Source organism: Hetaerina americana, unplaced genomic scaffold (assembly GCF_022747635.1).
Source record: "Hetaerina americana unplaced genomic scaffold, ioHetAmer1.1.p SCAF_1, whole genome shotgun sequence".
NCBI lineage: Eukaryota > Metazoa > Arthropoda > Insecta > Odonata > Calopterygidae > Hetaerina > Hetaerina americana.
Genome location: NW_027286069.1, coordinates 37,800,153 through 37,820,486, shown reverse-complemented (window position 1 = coordinate 37,820,486; position 20,334 = coordinate 37,800,153). Strand labels below are relative to the sequence as shown.

At 35.5% G+C, this 20,334-nt stretch overlaps 2 protein-coding genes across 5 annotated transcripts in view; one reads left to right on the top strand and one right to left on the bottom strand.

The window, feature by feature from the left end:
- Nucleotides 1-18,116, top strand: part of cyst (rho guanine nucleotide exchange factor 18 cysts) — a 96,644-nt gene extending 78,528 nt beyond the window's left edge. For all 4 annotated transcript variants that reach the window (XM_071588403.1, XM_071588395.1, XM_071588387.1 and 1 more), the window contains 6 exons: nucleotides 5,575-5,756; nucleotides 5,885-6,065; nucleotides 8,082-8,239; nucleotides 8,324-8,520; nucleotides 13,831-14,038; nucleotides 15,593-18,116. In XM_071588403.1, the coding sequence (XP_071444504.1) occupies nucleotides 5,575-5,756; nucleotides 5,885-6,065; nucleotides 8,082-8,239; nucleotides 8,324-8,520; nucleotides 13,831-14,038; nucleotides 15,593-16,474 (1,808 nt within the window). In that variant the 3' untranslated portion in view covers nucleotides 16,475-18,116. The remainder of the gene's footprint in view (nucleotides 1-5,574; nucleotides 5,757-5,884; nucleotides 6,066-8,081; nucleotides 8,240-8,323; nucleotides 8,521-13,830; nucleotides 14,039-15,592) is intronic.
- Nucleotides 18,071-20,255, bottom strand: LOC139690829 (tRNA (adenine(37)-N6)-methyltransferase). The gene is made up of 4 exons (XM_071588424.1): nucleotides 20,161-20,255; nucleotides 19,687-20,028; nucleotides 19,343-19,500; nucleotides 18,071-19,221 (listed from the first exon to the last, which is right to left on the bottom strand). The coding sequence occupies exons 1-4, from the start codon at nucleotides 20,250-20,252 to the stop codon at nucleotides 18,419-18,421; spliced, it is 1,395 nt and encodes a 464-aa protein (XP_071444525.1). The 5' UTR covers nucleotides 20,253-20,255; the 3' UTR covers nucleotides 18,071-18,418.
- Nucleotides 20,256-20,334: the final 79 nt, after the last annotated feature.

Here is a 20,334-nt window from a genome sequence, read left to right as displayed (position 1 = left end):
TCTGATTGTATGCTCAAGCTTAATTTTCTAAGTTTTTGAGTAATGCGCAAATGTTTCTACAGAATTTCATATTCTGCTCGTTAACCTGTATGATGTAATTGGTGAAACTGCTTATTTCTTTCAAATGAATAAAGTTTTTAAGGTTTCATATACTTTATTTCTTATGCTGTAAGATTGATGTGATGATGAGCTTGCATGTTCTTTTGGTATTTTTAAATTTAGTCATTGATTTGGGAGGTGGATAAAGATATTGTAATTCCAGCCGTAATTCCAATATTTACTAATTATAACTCGGACTATAACTACACCATCAATGATTATATCTTTGATATAGGAACTAAGTGGCTAAGTAACAGTAAACACTGCAACCCATTCATGATTTGGTATATAAAAGTAATAATTAGTGTATAATATCATATTAAGAAGTAACTATTTTTATTTATGTTTTCAGATAAGTAATAGGTGATATATATTTTAAAGTTGGAATAATCAAATAATGGCTAGCAGGCTTGTAATGTATAGAAATTCTAATCCGCAATTAAATTGAAACTCAGACCACTCCAATTTTGACTCTTTAAACCTGGCTTCACTGGCTGGAATGGTGATTGTTCTTGGTGGGACACCCAAATCAAATAAACTTGGTGATTAGAATTAGTTGACAGGTATTCTAAAAGTGGGTGGTAAGAAATAGTTGAAAGGTAATTAAAAAGTGCATATCTCAAAGAAACCATTTCAGCGTAGATGACCCCACTAGGCCGAACTCAGTGGGTGATACTACTGCTTCATTTACCTAACTATGGAGGTAAGCAGGAATGAAAATCAACCAAGTCATTTTAACTCATTTCTATCAATGAGGTTACCATAAATGCCTTAGTATTTTTTTTATTATGCCTGGAATGCAGGAGTGGACGGGATTCACTGAAATGTTATACCAAGTCAAAATTATGACACTCAGATGTAGCTACATACCTTTTATCTATAGATAACATCCTCGAAAAATTACCCTAGTATTTAAGGAAACATGTGAAATCATCTAGATTCACCAATCAAAAGAGAAGCTCAAATCATTTCTTATTTCTTTAGTTGTATACTGAAAATTAAAAGATAACCGACTGGTGGCCTCCGGAAATCTGACTGCTGACCCTATATTTACGAACATAAAATAACTCCAACTGTATTTTAATTGCATTTTTTACATGATATCATTTGATTGATTGTTATATCAATTCATTTACACAAGGTCTGTCTGGAAAGTATCTATCCATGCAATATTTTGAGAAAAATAGCCTACCTAGAACAGTGTGACCTTATTGCTCTTTTAAGTATTCCCCTTGAGACTTCACACACTTATCCCAGCGTCTCTTCCACTTTTCAAAACAATTGGCAAAGTCCATTTTCGGAATGGTCATCAGCCGCCTCATCGCACTCACATTTTTTTCATCAACGTTAAGAATTTTGTGCTGCAGTTGCAGAGGACTTGCTACGAAAGAAAAAACCATCACCCAGGTTTTCAAAACAAGGTCAACCAGAGATGAGTCATGGATCTATGGCTATGATTCTGAAACAAAAAGCCCAGTTTTCCAACTGTCCGTACCCGAACTAAAGAGAAAAATGTGCTAAGGAGGAACATACTAACCAGCTTCCACTGTGTGCTTATACTGCAAAGATGATCAGGTCTTTTGGTCCTAAGGGATTACAGGTAATCGTTGAAATGGATCTATCAAGAACCAGATTTAGCCACAAACAGTAAACAATAAGTGCACATACGAGGGTAAGCTGAAAACTATTGCACACATGTTGTAGAGCGCAAACAAAAACAAATAGCAAGATTGAGCAAAAAGTACATTGAAGTACAATTTTTAAGTTTCAAAACCATAGATATGTTTTTCAACATAGTCACCATTTAGTCTAACACATTTCTCCCAATGTGTAACAAGTTTTTTCATTCCATCACTGAAAAACTCTTCTGACTTCTATCGAATCCAGGACTTGACAGTAGCCTTCACCTCATTGTCCAAGGTTTAATGATTACCCTTGAAGTGTCTTTTGAGTAGAGGAAAAAAATAAAAATTGCAAGGTGCAAGATTGGGGGACTAAGGAGGGTGTGGAATGAATATTCAATAATCGAGCTGACACATTCATTGGATATTCGAGTTTGCACTGTTCATGTGTTTTATCGACAATCATGGCTTTTCCAGGCTTGCAACCATGAAATTTACTACCAACTGATTTACAGTAGACCTATCAACAGCATTGTCACCTTAAACTGCCTTTAAACGGCAATGAATCTCATAAGGAGTCAAGTTTTTAGCAGTTAAAAATTTGATAATAGCACGCTGTTTAACTCGTGTTAGCATAGCTCTAGAACACGTCTCCATACTCCCACCTCTTGAAATACACTGAATGAACACAACCACCTCAAACCTGCGCATGCGTTTGGAGGGTTTTGCTTCTGAAGGTAATTTCATTGGTGCTCTACAGGCATGTGTGCATTACTTTTTAGCCTACCCTTGTAATTTATTTCAAAGTGCTTATACTGCCAACCTGAGTACACCATGTGATAGTCACTACTCCTACATGTCATAGTGCTGAGCATAATTGTTATATTGAAGAAATAGATAATGTAATAACTCTTTTGAATTGAAACAAACAAATCTCCTGGGCTAAAGGAGGTGGCAGCCAGATTTCACCTTACCCCATATGTTGCCCCATTCATTGCATGACCATATATTTAGCTTATTTATCAGCATAGTTACCTAGGATGGAGTCAGCTAATGTCACATCTACCTTAAATGATTGAAGTAAAAAAAGAGCTTAAAAGACCTAAACAATCCTGGAAAGCAGCATTGTCAGCTACATTATGGCATTTCCAAATTTTTATATGAAATTCTTGTATCCATGTAATTGTACTTTTTGGATTATAGATGAATTTTTTTCAAGATATCACTCATAATTTAACTCCAGGACCCTTTGGCCTGAATCTGAAAAATTTTCCCAACGGCCGCTATGTTACTGTAGGTTTGGATTCATTTTGCATTGTAACTGTATTTCTGCATTGCTCATTTAAGCTTTTTTTGGTGACTGTGGTAAAGCAAATTAAAGTGGCAGAAATGAAGATAATTTTTGTGATTTTTTTATAATCTAAATTGAATAGGAATTATGAAAAAATGTACTGCTTAAATGGCTATATTTTATGTAGTTCAGTAAATGTTAACATGAATGTATAAATAACTAAATAATAACTATAATAACTAATATATTTAGTTACACTATAACTAGTGTAACTATATAACTGTCTAATTGCTCTTGTAGGCTGCAAATATTGATTGTTATGTGATGACAATCCTGTAACATAAGTATGTGTATGCTTATGAAACTCTAATTATTGTCACAAATTGACTGGGAAACTTTTACCTACATTTGCATAATACCCCACAAGCTGCTGCAAGGGCATGTGGCAGGGGGTCCTCGGTCCTAGGTCCTGGATCACCACCCTCTAAGTTTACTAGTGAGAAATTGTATGTTTCTCTCTTTGAAACATTATTTGTAATGAGTTATTTTTTGCCAGCTCATTTGACCCGAGTACTCTAGAATTGAATGGACCTTAGCTTTAGCCCTCTTCTGAACATCTGATAGGGACCTATTGCATATTTTTGACAGATTTGGTAATATTATTTATCAGTGGCTTATATACACAATGCTTAAAAAATATCAATCCTTAAGAGTAACTGAAATGTAAGTAAAAGGATGTGGATTTTTCACATGCTATGACAGCTTTGAACTTCTATGTTTTATGAGGTATATGCACACTGAAGTTCATTAAAAAGCTCTGTGCCAGTAAATTTGATTGAATGCATGTTTTTAAAAGGTGGTGCTGAATTCAATTATGCTAAAGTTTTTTGTTGGTATTTAGCTTATAAAGGTAGGGACATTTGACATAGTGTTTATGGAAAGAATAATAGTATGTATTGTTAATTCAGTCTGAAATGAACATTATTTATTTTTGCATGTTAAATAATTTAGTTCAGAAAACTTGAAGCACCCATAGTATACTCATGTTGTTTCAGTTCTTTTTTAGGCAAATGCAGCTATATATTTCCTGCTGATTAGTATTGCATAGTATACTAAGAATTCTACGTTAATGCAAGTTAACATAATTTCTGGACATTAAAATCACCTGAGTTTGTTGTAAAAATACAATTTAAAGTGTTTCTCAATGAATTATTTGTGAGTGTTTGCTGCTTGATGTTGTAACTGCTATGATTTGTTTAAATATTTGAGGTAAATTTTAAATTCAAATAATTTTAAGTGATGTCATACTCAGAGTGGCATAAAACTAAACTTAAGTTTCTCCCCGAGAAACAATAGAAAAGTCTTTGTTTAGAAGTACTTAAGCTTCTATTATGAGCAAGTTGTGTCATACAAATTTCATGGTTATTCAAGTACTAAAAGTAGATGTATCATTGGAAAGTGGTTAATGTTAAAATTTTCTGCAACATTTCTCTTGTGCACTCCTATTTAAAACTTTCAGAATTTCTTTTCCCTTTGTTACTATATAAACTATAATTTTTCGGGAATTATTTTGGGGAAATTAAATGTATATGAAGACCAATTGAACTATTTTGATAGCAATTGCCAACAATACCTTATTGGACTTCTACAGCATTCTTTCCTCCAATTTCAAGGCATATGAAAGAAGTTATCGCCAAGAAACTGCCTGATGACTCTTCCATAAGGACTCATTAGACAGTGTCACTAAAAATATTTGAAAAGAGTTTAGATAAACTTTCAGAAGGACATGTCTCAGTTTTTAGGAAGCATTTAAAATAAATGGTCGTAGTTATGACTGCTCAATGCAGTTTTTTTATTTTAATTGACAGCCTAAGTAATTAATTTCATTGCAACCTGCTCAAACTAGAAACATTCCACCAATCCTCTAGCAGTTCTTAATGCCATATATTGTATTATTACATGTGGGATTATGTTTTGGTGGCAGTAATAAATAATATTTGAGGTGCAATTAATAGACAGGGGTAGATAAAATTTTCATGCATGAACTACAAAAAAGTTGAAAACCTATGTTTTAGAATTTAGTTTTGCCACTTTCAAAAAATTTATAGAGGGAAAAATTCAGATTCAGTTGAGAAACTCTATTGAAGGACCAAACTATAAGCATGTTTATAGATAGCTCTATGTAGTCTTACATAGGTAACTATTTAATATTTATAAAATTAAGTAGCTTATACTTTATAATGCCTGATAATATTTTTTATATTTTTAAAGTGTATCTAAGAATCACTTAGATAGGTATATAGTATGTTTTTAGATGAAACTTCATTAAACTGCTTAGTAGCTTGGTATATTTAATGCCATGGTGTATAAATTTGAAATTCAATGTGTTGGGTGCTTGAGTTTTCCTTCATATAGCATCCGAGTTAATTTTCATATGTCGCAATCACAATTAAACTTTTGTGGAATACATGCCGTTTGGTGGTGAGTTCGAATGCTGTAGTTATTTGCTTGAAAACAACTTATGGCAACAATTTTAAAGTCAGATTTATTATTTATAAACAGGTATTTTGAGACAAAAGGATGTTGAGCAAGCACTAATTCTTGAGGAGAAAATGGCATTGCAGTTGAAACTTCTTGCAACAGCTGGTCATGGAAATTTGCCTGAACCTCCAAATTATTGTCACTTAGTGACTGAAGATGCAGACAACAATATAATGTGGAAGGAAGTGATTTCTGCTGTTCAGGTAAGATTCTTTAATTGCTTATTACAAGCAGGAAGTATGCAATTATTGTTTTATTCTTCGACAGCCTCAATCAATATTTATGTTAATTGTCGCTTAACTAATCATCCAAATTTATATTTTTAATGTAGGAAGTAAGCCTTCTTGCAAGTTCACTGTATGCATCTGGAACAAACCTTTCTCGAAGTGTTAGTTCTGTTGGAGAGCATCAGAGTGAGGCTTATGTTTCACCTACTTTACCTAAACGAGCTGAGACGTTTGGTGGTTTTGACAATGCCAACAAAGAAAGTCCTGTTACAACTACTCCAAAAGGTTAGACATTTTGTGATCTTATAAAACATTAGGCTTTGCCTTAGCATATTAATATTTAATAATTATGTTAGCTGATCTTTGCACACATTAATACGAATGTGGAACTGATTTTCCTGGACAATTGGATCATCTGTTACGCCTGTGCCATGATGCTGTTATGTGGCAAGATTAGTGATACCTTATGTCTACATCTGTCAAAAATTATTTATATACTTAGTAGTAAAGAAATAAATGAATTCTAAACTTATGGAACAGAGGTACATGAGGGAGGGAGAACATCGGGATAAGTGGACATGGAAGGAGTTGAAAGAAGGAGACTGGGACAGGAATGGACCATTGACTGGAAGAGGTACTAGAAATACTCTTTAAGTACCTTGCTGATCCATAGTCATGAGCTTTTCTTTGGGAGTTATCATCCCTGTTGTGAAAACTCTCACCAGTCAACACCACTTAAACGTTGTGAGACATGCCACATTGGCAAGCTGGCTTCAGAAGATCCCTTTTCTAGGATGGGAAACACCAGCTACCCTTCACACATTTTAGGATCTTGAGATCTTACATCCAAAAGAGTCCTGTAGTGTCTGTGCCATGTTTAGTCTGTATTCATTCAACCATCCACTTGTAAATTACAGTGTAGAATATATGGTTATGCTTTGATTTTATTCTGCCCTTAGGATATGGTTTTGAGTTTAGAATATAGATAATACTTTTGAGTTTGTGTCTAGGGAAACTTGAGAAATTGGATTTGGCTAGACTTAGGTTAGCATTTTTTATTACAAAAGTTTATTTAGTATAATGTAAAAATTGATTTAGAGACTGACAGAAAAATGCTTCCATGGCATATACCTTCACTTCATTCTGTGTAGGTTATGTATGATTCTATATTAATTTTAAAGTTGCTTTAACTTTTCTTCTTTAAAATGTTTATTGTCAGTGAGTAGAGCATTGTCAGATTGGAATTAATATAATTAAGAGTAAATTCAGCCCTTTCATGATAGGCCATTGTAGAGCCAAAATTAAAATGGTTTGTGACTTCTGAATCTTTTCATGTGCAATATTTTTTTCCTACATCACAAAATATGTTTATAATTGTGTTATCCCATACTTTCTGATATTTGTCAGCTAATATTGTACTTTATGTCTTCCTTAAATTGTTTTTTATTCTTATAAAGCGTCATCAATTTAAATAACCTCACTATGCAGCAATACAAAGAGTTATTTTCAGTGTTTCAATGGGGGAGCCATTTAAACCCAATAATGATTAGTGTATCCCGTAAAGAATTCCATCACCAAACAGTGCAACTTTGTATGAGTAAAATTTCAAGCTAATATCTTAGGTAACCCGGTGATACATTGGCCAATCAACTCAAGTAATGATAAATGGAATGTTAATATATTGTTTAGTTACTCTTATTATATAAATGTTATCAATGCCAGTGTAGTAAATCAGTGATTGGGGCATTTGGCTACTGACTAGAGGGCCCCTAGGTGATGTCCTTCGACAATCATATTTGAAATCAAATTTTAAATGGTGTGATTTTCTGATCACTTTTATTTTTTAGGAAACAGAATTATAGCTCTGGCTAAAATTGCCCCCTCTCCCCCATATCCTAAATGTGTGAAATATATTTGCCCTATGGCTTATGTCAGGGTAAGCTCTACCAGTACCTATCATTATCAACCTGCAGGTTAACTGTTATGATATTTATGATTCACAATCAATTTTAAAAGAATATAAATGGCCTTGGAGAATTTAATACTTATATCCAAATTGCTTATATTTAGTCCACTCTAGCTCAAAAATCTCTGATAAACTGATAAAATTATGTAATGTAGAGACATGGAAAAATATAAAATTTTATGACATCTATCATCTGTATCTTGATTTTTCAAAGTGGGATGTTTCCTAGGTTGTCATTTTTTATGAAGTGTAATTTTCTTAAATTCCCATATCTTTAGGGTATTTCTTTAGGTTCATCTTAAAGCAAAACATTTTTTGATTAACTAAAATTACAGGTGTACCTAAGAAAAATGTCACCAAGGATCAGAAAGATCAAGATCAAAGTTCCCCAAGTCCCGATGTAGAAGTTCCATCCTCAGTGAAAGATGGCACACAAACCGGAAGTTCCAAAGACAGTCTTCCTCCTGCCCCACCATCGTCAAAGCTACCGCCGGTAAGAATATAAGGGATCAGATTTTAATTATATTGAAAAACTTGCTTTGCATCATAATCAGTTACCATTATTATTTTTTTGCAGGATAAATTTATGTGGCGTAATGCCATGATTTCCTCAGTCTCACCTGGAGTGATAGGCTCCAATATCGTGGACAATGCATCAGAGTTACCTGCCCTTCTTAGCCTTGGCCGAGAGCAACAGTTGGCTGCTGTACAGCTTTCACACTATGTGTATACCCTTTTATGTATTATTTCTCAACAAATGACTTCAATTGATAGGTAAGGTTTGTCAAAAAAGCAATCTAATATTAGTTTGTTGTTCGTATTCTGCAAAATAAAAATATTAAATCTGTAGTTAAATCCTAAAAGTTTAGGCTCTGAAATTCCTCATTATAATAGAGTGCAAGTCTCCTGCAATACTGGTCATGTATGAAGCAAAAGGAAAAATATGGAAATATCATGAATATATTTTCTCCATGTACTATGAGATTTTTTCAGCCTCTAACTGTGTATTTGGGTTCCATTATAATGCCATTTTTGGGAGCAATGAAATGTGATCAGAATATGTGATAATTTTCTAGTGAGAATTCATGGTAGATTTTAAGACTGTATTGATGGTAGGTCACCCTCTTCAAGACTATCTTGATGGTAGGTTAGCATAGAGCATTTGACATATCCAATGACCATCAGTATGTCGGAGGATGTGTGACAGTGTTTTGTGAAACTGCATCTTTTTTAAACCTTATCCTGACACCAATGAAATGAATTTTGTGCATCTCTTATAGATAGCATTTCTGTATTCTTAGATTTATTCCCTCACTTTGGACTCATCTCAAGTTTCATGGAAGAAAGTTTCTCTCCTTTATAGATGTTTAAAGGCAATGATTCAATCAGTCTGAATACAATGGTTTGAGGCGTTACTTTGTGGAAGCAATTCATATCGGAAAAGAAAATACTTTGTTCTATTTTATTATGCACAACCTAGGTTTTGACTTACAAAGTCTTTGTTGGTTTCAACTTACTCTGCATAATAAAATACTACCTTGATCAAAAATTTCCCGGAATAACCACTGTGTGGCGCTCCCATCGTTCCGATTTGAGTTCTGTTTTTTTTGTTAAATTGGTACATCTGTTGTTGATATTCCCTTTAAATCTTAGTGTCATAACTTGACATTTGCAAAAGTTACGGTCGGTTTTCGGTATGTCCATCAGTGCTTCCTGCGATTTTTCCATTACTTCCTCTCGGCTGCTAAAACGCGTTCCCCGTAATGGTTTTTTAACTTGATTGAACAGAAAGAAGTCACAGGGAGCCAAATCAGGTGAATTCGGTGGCTGTTGGATGGTATTTGTTGCATTTTTCGTCAAAAAATTACGAATAATGATAGCACTGTGCGACGGTGCGTTATCATGGTGCAAAATCCACGAGTTTTCTGCCCACATTTCTGGTCTCTTTCGGCGAATTGCTTCACGCAAACGTCTCATAACGCCCAAATAATACTCTTTGTTTACTGTCTGGCCTTCTGGCAAAAATTCATGATGCACTACACCGTTGGTTGTAATCCATGAAAACCGTCAGCATTGCCTTCTTTTTTGACTGAAAACGACGTGGTTTTTTTGGTCTCGGCTCATTTGGTGAACGCCATTCACTTGCCTGATGTCTGGATTGCGTGTCGTACTCATAAACCCACGTCTCGTCTCCAGTAATGATCCTTTTGATGAATGTGGGATCGGATTCAGCCTCGCAAATCATGTCTTTTGCGACGTCAACACGGTCTCTTTTTTGCATGAAATTGAGGTCTTTTGGCACCAACTTTGCTGCTACACGATGGAAACCCAAATCATTAACCACAATGTCTTGGGCGGATCCATAGGCAATGTTCAAGTCCTCCGCTATTTCTCTGATGGTTAATTTGCGGTTATTGACCAACATTTCTTTTACTTTATCAATTTTTTCACCGACTTTCGATGTCGATGGTCTGCCACTGCGTTCATCATCTTCGATTGACTCACGACCACTTCTGAACCGCTCGTGCCACTGGTAAACGACCGTTTTTTTTAGAGAATTGTTGCCGAAACACTTTTCCAACATTTCCCACGTCCGTGCGCCACTAAATCCGTTTTTTACGCAAAATTTAATACAAGTTCGTTGTTGCAAATTTAAATCCATTTCTGCAATTGTAAAAAATCGCCAACACACACAGAGATAGATGTACTCTTGGCTACGTAACTTTTGCATATGTCAAGTTATGACACTAAGATTTAAAGGGAATATCAACAACAGATGTACCAATTTAACAAAAAAAACAGAACTCAAATCGGAACGATGGGAGCGCCACACGGTGGTTATTCCGGGAACTTTTTGTTCAAGGTAGTATATGAGGAAGAACAAAAAACTATTTTCTTTTCTGACAATTTGAATACCTCAAGTAGATAACATTAGTGCGCTCAGATTTTAGATTTGTAATTCAATATTTGACCATGGTGCTCGGTAGAAAATAAACAGATTTGTGGATTAATCTATGCTGAAACCAAGTACAGTTTCCTTGATGAAATTAGGCTTATCAGTGGATTTTTTAGCAATTTGATGTTCTTCAAAGGTGTAAAGTGCACCTTGAAATGAGATGATCTTGTATAAGACCCCTTTATTTTCATGACTGTGAAAGTAAGACAATGCGCTATGATTAAATTTTCGGTGATCTTGGTCAAGAAAATGCTAAAGAATTTACTATGAGTTCTGACTCAAAAGGTCATGTCTCTTGATTCTGTGATACCCTGAAACATTGGTTTTTTTCGGTGTTGTATTATGTCTGTTCTTACGCATATGTTACTGATTTAATGAACTGTTGAAGTGAAATACTATGAAGGATAAGTTACCTACATTTGATAAAACACCTTCCTCATTTTGACTTCATAACTTTTGATACCTTTTGTTGCTTTGATACTATATGATGATTCTCATAATTTGGGCTCTGTGAATTTACTGCTTTGTTGTTAGTCGATAGTAGTCTTCATTCTTTCTGATGATTATTGATATAAATGGCTTAACAGTAAGCATTCAAATGAGGCCTTGGCAAATATGTGAGGCATTTCAAAAGGTAGCCTCAAACCAGCAGTGATTTTTGCAAAACTATTCATAAAGTGAAAAAGTTAATAAAAATGTCCCTGTTTCCTATGATTTTCCTGTTACTAAGGGTTAAATTTTCATGACACAGTTTTGGTATATTTTATTCATTGGCATACAATAGGAATAGTTGCTATTTGTTTAAATACTTCTTATATCATTTTAGATGTATGCTCTTTCAAAGTAGCTCATTCTGCTCACAGGCATGCCTAATTGTAGCATCAATGAAAACTCTTGGATTGGCATATTACCAGGAAGAAGAGTACATGAAGATTTTCCCAATGCTGAATTTCAGTCTATCCATTGCTTTGATTGAGCCTCTTACTAAGAAATCCAGGAGTTTAATCTGGAGGTTTTGGTGGGCCACTCTGGGCCCTCTCAGTCTCCCCCCAGTCCATATACCCCGGTATGCTGATAAAAAAAATGATTAATTGGTTTCGTATATACTGCAAATGGGTGATCATTTGGCATTAAGTATTGTGGTGTACTTTAAGTGCCATGTCTTCCATTGAAGTAGTAAATGTTTCCTGCAAAGAAGAAAAAGACATTTAATGCCTTTCGACTTAGCATTCTTGAATCATATTGGCCAATCAGGTAACTATCAAAGATACCAATCTAAATATTCACACCATATTTGTGCAGAAATGAGAACTCTCTTTGAAGAGATATTGTCTTCTCTCATGCAGATAGTCAGCATTCATTATATTGCTCTTCTCATTCATGGCCACGGACAGTCGGCCCACGACTCCTTTCTCAGGAAGCCAGATTCATTAATGACTGTGTGGAAGCCATGAATGATACCTGAGATGACATTTATGGACAATTTCAGTTTATGGACAGTTTCAGTAATGAAAGGATTGCCAACCTTTTTCCTGTGACGCATACCTTGTGGAAGGCCTCATTTTTTGTAAAGTTTAAAGTTTCAGTAATGGAATGCAGAAAATTTTCATCATTCTGTATGATTAATTTGTGTCATTTGCAAATAGGTCTCATTTGAATTAAATGGTTGTCTCCCTGTCTTAGTTGAATTAGACCACTTTCTCCTAGTAGTTGCACAATTACCTTTGACCTCCATTGGAGGGCACTCTACCAGTCTATCTATCTTCCAGACTCGTTGACTTACGAACTGGCATTCCTTTCAGGAATGTTGTTATTGGTATTCTAGTTGATATCCACTTACAGAAGCTGCAGAATTGCCATCAAAGAAATCATAAATGTAATGCATGTCAGTGATCAGAATTGCCGTCTGTTTCTGTTCTGTTTTACCTCCTCTCTTAATTCTCAAGTAGTTACACATTTCTTTAACACATGTCATCCGATGAGGTAGGAACTCAATTCATATTTATGAAATAACAATGTATGAGGACTCCAGTGAAGGAGGGTCACTACCACCAGAGGTAAAGAAGATATGAAAATATATCCTCGACTGGAACACACCATATGTCAATGTGTCTGTCCAAAGGTTAAACTGAACCACTAATTAAAAGTATCTTCCACACAGGGATATGTGACTAGGCGTAAACTCAAGCGTCTACCCAATGCCTTAATCACTCTAGTAAAAATTGTGTCTAGGTGGTTGCTGTTTCTCATTGGACCCAAAAACAATATTAAATTGGGAAAAATATATGAACATTGCCCTAAATAATGCCATTACTGTTTGAATTTACTTTTCGCATTACTGGTTTTTAACTGTTTGCCAATAATTAATTTTACTCTGATAAAAGGGTAAACCAGGTAAATGTAAGAAAAGAAGTTAGGTTGGGAGGAAAAGAATAATCTTTGCAGTCACCTTACTGTAGAACAGGCACAGAGTACCTTTCATATGTCTTCTACCCTTTGAGATATCTGGCATGGGTGACCTGATCAGGAGTAATTATCATTGCTTTCACCAATATAGTATACTAGGGGTCATCAGAAAGCAACCTCTTCAACTGTACCAAGGTTGTAATCCATGGGCAGGGTAGCTAAGTATATATGGAGTCTTAAGGTATTACAATATTTTTATAATTGAGACATTTTATCACATTCTTTTATAACTGGTCTCCACAGTAGATGATTACTAATTTCTAATTATTTTTACTGACTGTTGTATAAGGCCATATTTTGCTATGTCCATCCTTATATGCATATTGTCTGCTTTTACTATTGATTAAAATACTCTCTTAGGCTTTTTCATATTGGTTTTGCATCTTATATCAAGCACACTAATTATTTATCATTTAGATAATATTCAAAATGGTGTTTCACTGTAAAGAAAGTTTCCACTAAGAAATCTCAAAGTCGCTATTTCCATGCACCTATCTTGAGCGTAATCCATTCTTGTCCTGTGAAGTATCATCTGAGCCACTTTTAGTGTAGTCAGATTTGCCCAGGCAATTGATTAAGTTTTCAAAGCGGATGTAGTTATTTTTAATTTGACTACAGTGAAGAGCATTAGGCAAATGTCTTATATTCAAATTGATATCAAGTTTGCAGGCCCAGTTATCTGCTTGCAAGGCACAGCTGAACCAAGAAGATGGCCGAGAGCGACGTCCTATTTATAGACATAACCAGCAGTTGGAAGAGCTGCGTAATTTGCAAGACAGGTTAAGTCAGGAGAAGGAAGCATGGCAACGTGAACGTGAAAATGAAGAGAGAGAAGTGGAGGAGAAGAAAGCAGAGCTGTCACGCCTGCAGGTTAGTTAATATATAACCCTGGTGATAATAGATGCGGCCAAATTTGGTAATGGTGCATAATAATTTCTGGTTCATTGCAACTGCTGTTATCTCTTCTATGTTTAGATTCATACTTTGATTTTTTTTTCTTGGTGCATTGTAAAGGCACAGAAATGAATTAATATTTGTTTTGAAAAGATTAGCTTTAATGATGTAGACATTTTGATGCTCTTATTTCAGACATTTCACATCTTCATCGGATATGAAATATTATTTATGTATAAAATTGTCCACATGCAGCAATATTGACTATGTATGTAGCAAAACATGGATTCAGGCATGTGTACGCACAAATATGAAAAAGAACATATAGTGCACAATTCTCAGAATATTGAAAGAATTCGGTCTTTATCAAGGCAAATGTATATGGAAATATGGAAAATGCCAAATTATATATTTGAAATACTTGATGAAATTTCAAGTTTTGAATTCCATTTCATTGTTTTACAATTGTTTGAAATAATTGTGTTAGAGGTATTATATCAATCGAGAGATATCACTTTGGCGTTAACTTTATTAAAACCTGTAATTATGATAATAATATTTTTATTGTCCACTAACCTTACTCATCATTTAGGTATAGTAGTCGTCAAACACAAACCAAAGTACAATGTAAGTGCATTTCTACACTCTGAACATCCTTAGTAAAAGAAGAGCATGTGCATTGAAGTATGTCATGAGAACACAATTCATTACAACTGCTTATCATTTAAAAATTCATTCAATGAATGTAAAAACATGTCCAAATATATGCGGATGCTCAAGGTCTTTTCTTCTTAATATTTCCAAAAACTCATTTGAAGCAGCACATTTAGTGTTCCAATTATTTTCAATTGATATTTACTTTCTTTTTATAGGTTCCACATGTGCTTTTATTAAACAGCACATTTTCATGTTATAAAAGTGAAATTTTGGCTTTTAAGTTCTATAGCTGAATTAAAAAAAAATGAACTTAATCTAAATGCAATAACTTATATTTTAATATGAGGACAATATTTAAGTCTCCATTTCAGTTAAAGTGGCTTATAAGAAGGGTTTGGCATTATTTTTGCTGTCGAGGGATAGAGGTGATATCCAATTGTAAATCCTATATCTTCATGGATTTGAAAAAGAATGTTAACCTGATGAATTTTGAATAGATATCAATGAAATAGATGTTTGGTTAAAAACTTCAGGCTTCTTAAAATGCACAGCTCACTATGTGTAAACAATATTGGATATGACTTCACAATACTCTTCTTCTGATACTACACATAAGTTGAGTGGCTCCTCTAACTCATTCTACCACTGATTTAGCATTGTAATGATGATGTTTGGGAAAGGCTAAACATCGTAGTAAACAGTAATGACATTGGTCTAACATGGGTACAAGATAATGGTTCTCATAGAGAATAGTAGCTAACTATGAGTGCCTGTACTAAATCTGTATTCTTATATGTGCTTCAACAGCTGTTCACAATCTAAAGCACTGAAGCCCTGCAAGAACTAATTTTGCTAACTGATTGGTTGTTTTAGGAGCAAATTCGTGCTGAGCAGGCTGATATCACTCAACAGAGAGAACAACTTTACAGGAAAATGGAGATTCTGACTAGTCAGGGTATTCTCATAAGTCCTAACATGCCTGTTGTGACATCAGTCCCTCATGAAGAACAATCTTCGAGTGTGGATATACCTATTGTCGGGCCCCAGAAATCTGGGAATGGAGATTCTCCATTGCCAACTCCCTCTCCACCTGGGAATGATGGGAGACGGACTCTTAAAGGAGATGGAAAATGGAAGGGCTCTGCTTCTCTCAACCTGGGTCCCACGCAAGGGAAGGCCTCTCTTCCCCTCAACTTGATTAGTGCCACCAATCAGCAGAAAGCTGCGCAGGGAGTGGTGCAAGTGAAACAGCAATTACCACTCAAGTTGGCCACCAAACTGGGGGCCAGCGGGAGTAGTTTTATTTTGCCTGGGGGTGTTGTTGTGGGTCCATCAAGAGATGGTGTGCAACAGATCCTGCCTTTAAGACTCAGTCAGGCTGCAGCAAGTGGCGGGGCCAGCACCGTGAGTGAAGCAACGAAAAAGGGTCCACTTTCTGGTGCCTGCAGTGGCCTCCCTTACCAGAGGCTCAGCCTTGGTCGTCCATCAGTGACTAAAGTAGAGGAGGGGGCTGGATCAGGCTCAGCCACGTTACCATCGCAGCCAACGCATGTGCGTACTGGCAGCAGTCCTGCTATGATGCAAAACACAGAGTCTCAGCAGCCATCAGGGTCTGTGAGTGGAAGTGGTAGTGGACGTACTGATACATACCCAAAAGCTCGGGAGAAATACAGAGTGACCAGTCCAGATTCTGCTCCACGGCCCAAAACAGGCTCAGGTCCAGCAGCATCCGATGAAGAAGTAATTTTTTTCTGACGTACAATAAGTTTAATTGCCAGCCTTTGTGTGACAATCGGAATTCTTTTGGGGGGTGGCATTATTATGAAGAGAAATTTTGCTCTGGTAATTGATTTACTAACAAAATGGTTTCATGTTATATTTGTATGTCATATTCTTGTTTTCCTCCGTTTTTATATGTCAGGATGATATTTTTATCATAATTTACTATGTAGTTTTAATGCCCCTTGTGGCATGTTTTTAGCATGTGTACAAGACTTGTTATATTCTTGATGTGCCATGTTTGGCACTTGATGTAGTTGTTAGTGTTAAATAATTAAACATTGTTGAACTCTTTACATTTTATCTGACTGATTCAGACTGCAATCTTTGTGTGGTTTTGTGTGATATGTTTTTTCAGTACTTTTTAATGTCTCAGTTATGTTTCTTCATGATGATTATATAGTTTTCCATGGTAAAGGTTTGGAAAACATTTTCATTGGTAATGTGAAAATTTGTCGGTAGTTCATAGTGAATGTCTCATTGTTCCAGCAGCCATTTTTGTGAATGAGCATTTTATAGGAAAATCTTTAATCTTCATAAGTTAAAACAAATCATTTCTTGACATTCTGGATGAGATCCTCCCTACCCAGTGTTGTTTTCCAATTGTATTTTGCAATTGGTCTTACACTTCTTGGTGATGGTCTTTCATTCCTTATTTAATACACTAAAGATAAAGTCTGCTTTTTATACTTGTATTTACTTTGTAGATAATGCACTGTCTTCCCATATGCATGTTAATAATAAGGGAAGAGGCATGCAATGGACTGTTTGTACCTCTTTCAAACAATTAAGACAATAGTTTGCTTGAGTGGAAGGTTGGTGATTGATCGTATTTTTTCCAATTTTCTCGATATTTTTACTCAAGTAAATGAGGTGTAAGAAGGAACAATCAGGATGTTAAAGTAATGTTTTTATTGTGTACAGTCGTGAACTTATTACTTTTGGCACTGTTAATATATACTAAAGCTATAACTGTGAAATGGCAGGGGTGTGTTGGTATACAAAAAAGGCCTACTTGTGCATGTCTTTCCATTTGTGTAGTAAAAAAATAATATTTTTGTAAGGTTCCTCATTCTTCCACTGGTGTAAAGCAATTCTATGCAATAAGTTGAATTCTTGTGGTGTCTGAGCTCACCCTTTCCTTGTGCTCAAAGCTTTACCTATGGATGTGTGCTCATATGTTCATATTATGTGTTCATTTGATGGCTGAGACCTTATTAAGTGTGAATGTGTGTTCCTCCCTCCTTTTAATAGCTGATTCTTATCATTCCTCATTTTTCTGGGATCAATTGTTATCAGGAATATCCTTGAAGGGTATGTCATCAAAGTATTATATGTAACATAGTGAAGTTGTATCCTTACTTTGATAAACTTTTGAGATGCAATAGATATCGTGCAACTTACTGATGAGTTGTATTAGAGATAATTATTATTTTATTCTATTAAAAATGAACTTTGAGTACTTGTACCCCAGTTAATTTTGATGATTAACAGCACCTGTTGGACAAAATTCCAGTTAGGAATTGGACAATCACCTGTGTTGCTTTAGAATCAGGAATTGTGACAACAAAATGTAAATAACTTATTTATTGTAAATAAACAATTGTATACATCTTAATGTTAACATTTAGTGTCTTCAATTTATTTCGATAACTAAGATCTCTAATCCCAAATGTGTATTTACAATCATCTCACTGCCATAGTAACAGCCTATCCTATGTGTATTAGTAATTCCTAATTTCCACAACTTGCAAAATTATTTAGAAAAATAAGCAATCACATAAAACATATAGGAAGGAAATGACTTAAGGTTCTATACCTCTTTAACCCTATAGATACGTTGAGATCAACACCGACAAATTACATTTGTCTTTGCAAAGCTGAAAGACTTAAAATCTGTAAATCTCAAATTAAATTGAATCATTCATAGGCATGTATTCGACATTGCCATTCCAGTAAATCACATTCACACCTACGATTTGAAGATCGAATTTGTGAAACCGTAACAGTTCTGGTATTGTCATCAAATTTACACCGAACATGAAAATTGTGAATTAAAAATGTATAAGTCTGACCAACCCACTTTTCACGTACATATATTGAGCGGGGATCTTCACTGAGAACACTCTCTATAGCTCTTTTTAAGGTAGTTTCACAAGGAATACCAGCAGTTTCGTTTTCCTGAACACCATCTACTATATTTAGTCGGGTCAATTCTTTCAGCTGTCCTTCAGCTCGTCCACTAAATTCAACAGAGAGCTTGGGTAAAGGAGGTTTTGATATCCAAAGAGGCACAGTCACATTATCAGGTGCTAACCTTCCTGACTCTTCGTCGATTCCAGGCGATGGGGTAGGACTCCCACTCAAGTCATTAGTATTTGCAGCAGATGCTTGGGCAATTGAATGAAGTCCATCTTCTTCACCATCAGGGGCTTCTCTTTCACAGTCAAAACCTAAAGCAGCATTGGAAGTATTAAGTGACTCAGAAGAGGCGTGTTTAAGTTGGGATTCAACGTTAACCCCAAGAGCATTCACAGCTCGATCTCTATCTTCAAGCTCTCTTCCATCAATCATGCGTCCAACCGTTACTTCCCCTAATCCACAACTATGGTGGGTAGAACTGTTGAAACTGCCTGGACAATCGTATTCAGGAATATACGGCTTTATGTCAAGAACTGGTGTTCCATCAATCATGTCAACACCAGAAAAGTACACCGATGGACCTGTGAAGGACAGGATGATCTTAATAATGTCATTTCGCTACAGACTAAGACTTCCTGCAGACCCTTTCAAACGAACAATACATTAAGAGCCATTAAACATGATTATTGTGATATACCTTACCCTCAACTTTCTCAATTTTCACCAACGATAAACCGATGGGGGAAGGTCTATGTGGCGAACGCGTTCCAAATAATCCTACTCTGCTGCCATTTAGCCTTGGTGGTGTGACTTTAGCTCGACAATGGGTGGATTCATTCTTGTGAAAGTAAAACAATATCCTAAAAATGAAAATAATTTCCCTTCATTCTTAAAAGAAAGAAAGACTCACTAGACAAGAATACTACCGCCAGCAATGACATATCTCATTCGATTTCAGTAAATTTTTGCCGTCTGATGCTTGGCACCATTTGAAAATTATATTTCAAAAGATAACCAGAGACTATATAGTTAATACTGCCAATTACCACATATGAGAGAAGAGTTCAATCCCGTCTAAGGAGTGTTCTGGATTGGTGAAGACATGGTTAAAAATTTTTAAGACTCCTTGGCTTTGTTTACATACACCGGGTTGTCGGGGAGTTCCCCTTTTTTGTGGAAACCAAGTTGATACAACACCTATAGGCTGCAAGGACAAGGGCTTCTCACAGGTGTCTGTAGATTCTTGCGGTTTCCTCTCTGGTGAAGGCCTTGAACTGCCATCCTTCGTCAAATTAGCTTGGCAGTCTCGGCACTTCCATGAAATTAATGTTTCTTGGATTCTCTGAACATCTTTATGGTGAGCGAATGTCAAGGACTTTATCTGCTGCCTTTAAAGTAAATGATAATCAATGTAGTAAATCAATGATGTCATTGCTAATGAATTCGGCCTACAATGATGCTTCAAAAGAAAGAAGTCAAAATCGAACCCGAGATGAAAGAGAAAATGCACATTAACCTACCTTAAATTATTTATTTCACTTCTCGCAACACTTAGTTGACTTTTTAAGAGACGGTATTCGTCCCCAATTTGCTTCGGAGGAGTAGCCGCCATGTTATCACGAATTCCGACTATGCCTTGTTTATTCCGCGATTCGAGTTTACTATGGCGTCTGGCGACCAATGTTGATACTGAT